This window comes from Chanos chanos, chromosome 11 (genome assembly GCF_902362185.1).
Source record: "Chanos chanos chromosome 11, fChaCha1.1, whole genome shotgun sequence".
NCBI lineage: Eukaryota > Metazoa > Chordata > Actinopteri > Gonorynchiformes > Chanidae > Chanos > Chanos chanos.
The window spans coordinates 2,952,501-2,961,174 of record NC_044505.1 but is presented as its reverse complement, the minus strand read 5'-3'; the positions used below and the strand labels follow the sequence as shown (position 1 = coordinate 2,961,174).

Here is an 8,674-nt window from a genome sequence, read left to right as displayed (position 1 = left end):
TCGTGCACAGTGCTAGCTTTGAGCCTGTTGTCTATCTCCGAGTCATTCTCACTCCCGCTGTATATCTCCCCGAGCAGATGTCCTCTCTGGTCTACAGCTGCAGCCCATATGTTTTTACACCACTCAGCAATGCGACTGGGATCTGCCGACATGCTGGACCCATGTAAGGCTCATCAGGCAAAGGAACCGCTGTTTTACGCAGTGAAGTGCTGCTGTGAGCTGGGCAGATTGATCAAAACACGGCCAGCGTCTATGTTGTTCCTCATCCTTACCCCTCACGCGAAAAATACGTCTGACTTAGGGACAGATCCGCCGTCAGAACGACGTTCACTACACAAATAAAAATTCCGAATTTTTAATTTGACTGGAAAGCATTCAGCATACAGAACAGATCTGTGACTAAAACCATGTCTTATACAAGCTGAGACAGAGCCAGCTCCAGAAACTCTCTGATTCTCTCAGGTCAGATCGGGCAGGGGCCGTTTGGCGCCTAGAGCCATTTTTGTAATTGCCCACAGTCGGATCACAGTGGATTCCTGCAGCTTCTGATCTCTGGTGATAAGTTTGCCTGGTTCTGGTCAGTGTTGGACCCCCAAGGAGGCGCAGGTGCGGTAGAGTTAAAGATTGGAGGTCTGTTTTTTTTTTTTTTTTTTTATTGCCAAAGACATTCCCCTATGGACCAACAATCTAGAAATCTCTCTGAAGACAGGAATGAAAGAGGACTTGTCTCACGTTTGGCTCTGTCTTATCAGGAATCCTCTGAAGAACCGGAATACCAGGCATTCTAGCATCCCAACTGGTGGAATAGCGGACTGAGTTCTAATCAACAGAGCCCGTCCCACTGTGGTTGTCTTGATTAGTGTGTTGTGAGAGTTTGTTTGCATTTATGGAAGGGAAGATAAGAAATTCCATTGCCTCACTCCCATCGCATGGCCAATTTCTATCTTTTTTTCAGTTAAGTTATAATAAGCAGAACAGATGGCTAATATCTGTCACCAAATTAGGGAGTAATAAATAAAGGATTTTTTTTTTTTTTGAAAGTTCATCAAATGTCCTATTTTCCCAAAACCGACACAGCTCCTGCACTTCAAAGACGATTTAATGAGGATAACAATAATACCTAATTAAAAATGGGTGTGGTGTTTTATATAACTCGTGAGCATGTGTAACTGTTGCATTTTTAAAATATGTATTTGCCACTGCCATTTACAGGTTGAATTACGTCGGCTAAATCAGTGTAAATGCAGCAAACGTAAGGCGTCTTTACAAACATGCGGAATCTACGGCCACAACCGCAGTAAGTGGAGTCTTGTGGTTGGTTGTCGTAGTCTACGCAAATTTAGTAGTCTTGTAGAGTGCTCTTGGAGCGTATTTCCTATAACTGACAATGTAAAAAAAAACTAGGGTTAGGGTTAGAAATCTATCTATCTATCTATCTATATAATATATATTAATAATAAAAAAAAGAAGAAGTAGCCCATTTGTTCTACTTACACCCTGCAGCTACTGTTAATTTCTAGCAAGTTATGATTTGGCTGTATGACAGCGGTGCCCCAGTTCTACGGGTCTTAAACTAATCTCTTTTCTATTCATCCCAAGACTTGAAAACGTCCCAGCCGAAAGCAACGAGGGGGGAAAAAACACTTGACATTAGTGAATCCATGTGTTCGTTGTGTAACATGTAACTAGCTCATTATATGAGAAGTGAATTTAACATGATTGTATTATTTTACATGGATATACTGACCGATTTCTGCTCAGTCTTCACATTCGGTTTAAACAAATAGTAATCAAACGTTCATGACGACATTCAGTCGTCTGTTAAACGTGTAATGTTTCATCACAGAACCATTTTGTGTACTTAAGATCTCCCTTCAGCTGAAATATGCAAGTCTGTCATCTTCCTTAAAAGTCTTGTAAAGAATGTATCAGAGCAAAGATATAAAACATTGCGCCTTTCAACGAGGAGGCAATTAGTGAAATTGGCCCTACGACAGTCTTTATCTTACCTTGACAGTTTTTTCGACAACACACACACACACACACACACACACATACATACATACATACACCGTAGTCCTGTTCTAGCAGGTAGTCCTCCCCTCTGTGGAGAAGCGAATAGCCTCGTGCGCACTCCCGCCTGTAAACGAACGTCATCGTGCTCGCTCCTCTTCTCGCGCGCTGGTTAAAAAGAAGGAGGAATGAGCTGAGGGAAACATGTGAGCTTAGTGAAGACATAGCAAGAGGCAACCTTAATGCTACTTTTTCTGAGCAACTGCCACCCAACGAACTGTACACCAACCGGGATTTAATTTATGGGGAAAGAAGACTATTGAGATTCCTTTACGTACCTTTGTTTGTTGTTTATTTTTCTATTCCCGATTTTGCGTAGGATAAAATGATTTTTTTGCGTTACATTATCATATCCAACGGTTGTATTAATTTATGTTCTTTTCTCTGAAATTTCATTCGGATTATTTTAGTCGTACCTCTATATTCCTTCTAAATTATTGCAACAATACGTTACCTCGAAATCGATAAAGCGAACAAGAAATAAACTTTTTCTAGCAGGAAAATTCAGACTGTCTAGTCATTTTTGGACTAGTTGTCTTTCGCAGTAGTGATTGGTTAACAGCATGAGGCATTTAAAATTTGTACTTGTGTTGGCCATCGCGGCCAACATTTGGGAATGTGGTGATGCGAAATTCGGCGAAAAAGGAGAAATTAGTCCAAGGAGGAGGAGATGTTACGATGGAAGTCTGCCGAAGCGACTGAAGAAAAGAGAGAGAAAACTGTCATTGGACGGCAGCAGCAGCGGAGAAGTTTGCCACCGGCTGTACCCTCGTGTGTCCTGTTGCCCGACCAGGAGAGCTGCTTACCAAATTCTTCATCGACGAGATTCCAGGGTATGTTCACCAATATCTATAAGAGGTATTCTAACAGCAGATTCACTGTCACCTAATAGAAGCAATAAAAGTGGCCGTAAGGTTGTCCTCTTAATTTTGACGTCTAGGATGATGAAATGTGAGTTAGCTAATGTAACAGGATCTATGAAAAGACTAGTCACCTCTCTCTCTCTCTCTCTCTCTCTCTCTCTCTCGTGTTAAGGTAAATGAGAATACACCGCGATGATGCGGTTTGTTTGGTTTTTTTTTTCTTTTATTGTAAACCATTTCACATCGAAAACCAGTCAGTCTTATGTGACCCAGTACCGTACCTTCGTTACGTTACACCCGCGAGCTGTTCTCGAGTCTGCTTGTCCAACGCGTTCCACTGTTACCATGGTTATCGTTGCGTTCATGCTCACCGCTGAAAACTAAAGCATGAGGTTTGTATGAACGAGTTTTACCTACTTTCAGTTTAGATTACAAAATGACAGTGTGCTGAGTAAATGTAAAGCAGCTGCTGTCTGTCAGTGAACTGATACTTATCACTTTCTCTGAGTTTGGCACATTGGTTACTAGTGCGGTAACGCAACAATTAATCGCACATTTTCACGGTCAAGAAATTCTTCTTAAATAGGTTATGGTGTCGCAACTGTCTTAAGGTCGCTGTTTAACCGTGTATTCTCGGAGTGTCCTTGCTAATAAGCATACTACAAGCGTCAATTTAGCCTGTCACGTATCCAAAAACTAAATATTTTGAATCTCGTGAAATGAATCCGTTTCATTACGAATTCATGAACATCTGCCGTGTCAAACGAAAATTTCACTCTTTCTCTCTTACTCGCGCACTTTCCTCTCAAATCCTCCCAAGATTTTTTTTGTAATCTTTTTTCTTTTTTTTCTTTTTCTTTTTAAGGATGTAGGAAAATGATGGCACAAATCAACGTCACCAACTAAATTCAATCACATTTTATCCCGAGGTTCACGGTTAAGACATCGCTCTTTTCTCATGTAAACGGGTTTCAGCCAAATCAACACAAGCTATGCGACCGGGTGGTATCGCACACTGCTCGGTGACAAAAAGCCATATTGCATCATTTAATTTGCTCAAGTCATGCAAATAAGAGAGGGACTCAATGGAACAAAAAACGGAGTCGACTTCGCCTCCTCCCACTACACTGCCCACACACGGAGTCTTTTTGCTTATGGTAAAAGAATAACAACAACGCCATTGTGTTTGTTAGTTTCACTAATGGGTCAAGCTGAAGAACATCCCTGCTCAGCCCCCCCCCCCCCGTCCCCGCGCGCCGTCTTTGGCGCTGTCCAAGTGTTAATGCCTTAAAGAGAATCTTAGCCCCTCTACCCCCCCTCGCAAACTTACACCTACTCCCAAAGGACCCCAAAAGTGTTTTGCTAAAGCCATTTAACACTAGGTAGGGGCAGTATGTTGTTACAGTCTTTTGGTGCTTGTCTCGTGGCTCAACAAGTCACAGAATTAATGTCTTTTTGGTTGGGGTTACTGTGACCAAACTGCACTCCAATTAAAAACAAGATGAATGTAGTTTTATATTCTCCTTTATACAGCCTGTAATTTTTCTCCAATCTCTCTCTCTCTCCCCCTCTCTCTCCCTCTCTCTCTCTTTCTCTTTTCTCTTTCTGTCTTTCTCACCCAGACACAAATACACACTGTGACATGATATGAATGTCATCATCATTCGTGTGTTGACTTTTTTTTTTTTTCCTTTTGGGTGAGATTTGAAGCAAGCCACATTGTATGAGAGTGAATGACAAGCAATTGTTTTCAAGTGTGTCTTTGTGCGTTTATATGTTTGTTCCGGCAATTTCACTGACAAAAGCTATTGTGCAGCAGATCCCATCACGGCAATAATAAGAAATCCTGTACCAGCTGCCACTGCTGCAGTCAGCTCTTTAAACGCGGGGCTTTTTCTTTTTTTTTTTGATGGAATGTCTCTGGACAGGACAATGAAGAGCATTTGGTCACTTTTGCCAACACTATTGCTGTTAACAACCAACAGAAATCAGTTATCAGTCATGGAGCCATGGAAATAGAAGTATACACCTCTGCCTGGCTTTTCTGTGTTCATTTTTTACTTTGAAATTGCCCCCCCCCCCCACACACACACACACACACATGCAACGTACTTAGACGACCTTTTATTAAAAAAAAAAAACAAAAATCTGGATTCATTAAAAAACAACTCTAAAAGATGTCAAGACTTTTGAACATGGTATGATTTTTTTTTTTTTTTAAGTTTTCCACACTAGTCTGCTTTTCAGGAACAAGTTTAGAGAAAGGGTGGATGAGGTGGTGGTGTAGAGATGGGGTTGGGGGGGGGGGGGCAAAAAACACAACAAACAAAGGTCCTCTTGTTCTGGTGTGGATGATGACAACGCTGGAGCCCATCCCTGCAGCATATGGACCCAGGACGTGGTTTAGAGGTCGCAGATGCTCTTCTCCACGCTCCGCGTGCCCCATCCACAGAGCACCGAATCAACGGCTAGTTTTACAACCATTTTCAGACTGCCACTCCCTCAAAGGAGGCACATACAACACGCACACAAACACACACACACACATAAACACACAGAGCGTGAAGAACCAGGATTTGATTGGACTGTCTTGTCTTGTGAAGTTCAGCGTTTCTTCTGAGATCACCGATATCCAGTTTCCCTTCAGTTTCGCTTCAATGGAAATTATGTGTTGACTGGCTAAATGTGAAATCATGAACAGTGTTTTTTTGGTTTGTTTGTTTGTTTGTTTAATGGGCCCATCTCTTTCTTGTGAGTGGCTAATTGAGGTGTTGCAAGCTGTCTAATTGTGTTCCAATGTCTTCGCTAATCAGAGAGAGAGAGAGAGACAGAGAGAGAGACAGAGGCAATGGTTTAGGGTGTGTGCGCGCGCGTGTGTGTGCGCGCGTGTGCTTTAGAGCATCCTTGACATGTCGCTAAGAGGGGGCTCAAATGGTAATGGTGATAATGACTAAAGGGTGTTTGGACTCTTTTCTGACCCCCCCTCCAGGTGGTCTCAGGTGATTGCCATAATGATCTAAAGCAGGGACCCTTACAGATAGCCACGTCATAAACGCCCCCCCCCCCCCCCTCCCCAGGCCTTTTCCAAACTGCCCATCTTTCTTGGGGTCTCTGCTGATTACTGGGAGAGGTGGTTGTGCGGTCTCACTCCGCAGGGCTGGCTGATCTAATTGACTTAGACAGACTGCTAATTTGTTGATCCCAGCTCTGGAGTGACTGTCTATCTTGAAATTGATGTTTACACACGGACCTCACACATAGCGGGAGAGCACTAGCAGGCCTGGACAGAGACGGCACAAGTCTGGAAGACGGTCAAGAGCAGACTGCATTGTTGTTTTATTATAGTTAAATTGTTGTGTAAATAAACTCGCTAATTTTCTCATGGCTTAATCGCTTGTTTACTTTTTTTTTTTTTTTTTTTTTTCGTTTTTAGCAACTCAAGTAATGTTTTTCAAATATCCCCGCGTTTCTGATTGTTTTTTTTTTTTGTTTTTTTTTTCTGGCGAGAGACATGCTGATGAATGAGGAATGGTTTGAGTTTAACTGTTTGTGAGTGCAGATAAACAGTGCTTCAGGAAGGGGTAAACTTCCAATCATATAACCTAAGTGTGTATATCAACTGTGCTATTATCCTAAGAGTGGAGAATAAAAAAAAAGAATCACTTTAAAAACCTTTTCGAAGCTAAAAATGGCACAACAGCTATGCTACCATAATCATTCTCTAAGACACGTAATAACTCGGACAGTTTTCTGTGCGAAATATCGCAAGTTGTAAAACACGTTTACCGAGAAACAGCCATCATCTGTCTGAGAATGATGTATATGTAGCTTTGCCGAAAACATTGTGAAGCCCAGTACAAACATTTTTGTTCAAGTTTTTTTTTTTTTTTAAAGAGTTAATGTGTTAATGTGTCTTTCTGTGCTGTGTTTGGTCTCTGTTGTGGTCCTCAGATCTTCTCCACCAATAACACGGAATGTTCCAGGCTGCTGGAGGAAATCAAGTGTGCCCGGTGTTCACCTCATGCCCAGGTGCTGTTCCACTCTCCCCAAACAGATGCTGTGCCCCACAGAGAACCCGACTTGCCCAGGCTGTGCCACGATTACTGCAGAGAGTTCTACTACACCTGCAGGGGTCACATATCAGGTAAATCTACTCACACACACACACACACACACACACACACAAATCCACACACGTTTAGTTTTATTGAAATACAATAAACATTTCACCCATCTAAATACTCTGGGTGCCATCTGGTTTAACAACCATAAGATGTAGAGAGTTTCCTCGTCTGACTACTTTCTCAGGTTTGTGTGTGACACTCTCTCTCTCTCTCTCTTTCTCTCTCTCTCTCTTACTCACACACTCAGACACACACACACTCAGGGCATGTCGCTGCTAGAAGTCCGTGGCAAAGCTTAACAGACCTATGAAGCTGATTAATTAGTTGATTAGTTAATTAGTTAATCAAACCCTGGCATTCGGAAGCCAGTGTTTGTTATTCTCTTTCCAAACCAATCCCACGGTCCTCGTCTTCTAGCCACTGAGCTGTTAAACACCTCCAGGTGCTCCAGCAGATCTCAGGCCCTCTGTTCCAGTTACGTCTGTAAACATTTGGGGCTTTTTCATAATTTATTAAGAGGTATTGTAAAGCTTTGTGCCAAAACTAAGAATGGGTAGACACTTGTTTCCAAGGCACACTGACGATTGGTGTGGGTCCCCCCCCCCCCCCCCCCTTGTCTGTGCAACTAGTATATTAGGGTTGAATAAGCAGGTTGGTCAATAATTCTGCCTGTTCTTAGATATCTGAGCCCAAGTGACGCTGAGGTTAATATTGTTGTCAAAGTCAAAATGGACAAAGTCAAAATGAACTCGCTTAGGCACTGAGACAAGAAGGGGCCATACCACTCCCCAGCGCAGTTTTAGACACACACACACACACACACACACACACACACACTCACACACAGCAGTCTCCTGTAGCTGTAAATGAATGATTTTATGACCTGTTTCTTCCCTAGGCTTCTTTGGCAAGCTTGTATGTTGACGTCAGTGTAGCCCTGCGTGCTGTGTTTAGTGTGTTTGTGTTTATGTGTGCGTCTGCGTGTATGTGAGTGTGTGTGTGTGTGTGTAAGCACACTGGCAAAGGTCTAGACATGACAACTCAGACACACACACACACACACACACAAATGCATTCACACACACACACACGCGCGCGCACACACACACACAAACTTGCAACCCCCGCACACATACGCGGAGCATGAGGTGTAGGAAAATAACGGCTGTTCTAAGACGACTCTCCCAACATCAGTTTGTTTTTCTTGGTGTTACGTTCAATTAAACATAAACACAATCAGAGCAATTGCTAGGGAAATGTGGCGTGTGTGTGCGTGTGTGTGTGTGAGTGTGTATTTTGTGTGTGTGTGTGTGTATGTGTGTGTGTGAGTGTGTGTGTGTGTATGTGTGTTTAAAGGGGGGGGGGGGTTATCGTGAGGTTTATGTTTCTCCCATAACACGCATACCATCAGGAACAAACTTCCTATGTTTGCTTGAGTATGTCGCCTCCTGGCAGATGTTGTCTTGGTCGTATAGCAACTTTTGCCGGTTGGCACATTCCACGCGCTGGAATGCCGTGAGCGCGGAGGCTGCTGCCCGCCTAGCACACCACCCTATCACTGCAGCCATAACAGATTAGATTGGAACAGATATGCAAACAGAAAGCAGTCTCCAG

General features: G+C 42.9%; 1 protein-coding gene across 2 annotated transcripts in view; it reads left to right on the top strand.

The window, feature by feature from the left end:
* The first annotated feature begins 2,244 nt into the window (after positions 1–2,244).
* Positions 2,245–8,674, top strand: part of hhip (hedgehog interacting protein) — a 35,069-nt gene continuing 28,639 nt past the window's right edge. For both annotated transcript variants that reach the window (XM_030787687.1, XM_030787686.1), the window contains exons 1-2: positions 2,245–2,906; positions 6,888–7,080. In XM_030787687.1, the coding sequence (XP_030643547.1) occupies positions 2,637–2,906; positions 6,888–7,080 (463 nt within the window). In that variant the 5' untranslated portion in view covers positions 2,245–2,636. The remainder of the gene's footprint in view (positions 2,907–6,887; positions 7,081–8,674) is intronic.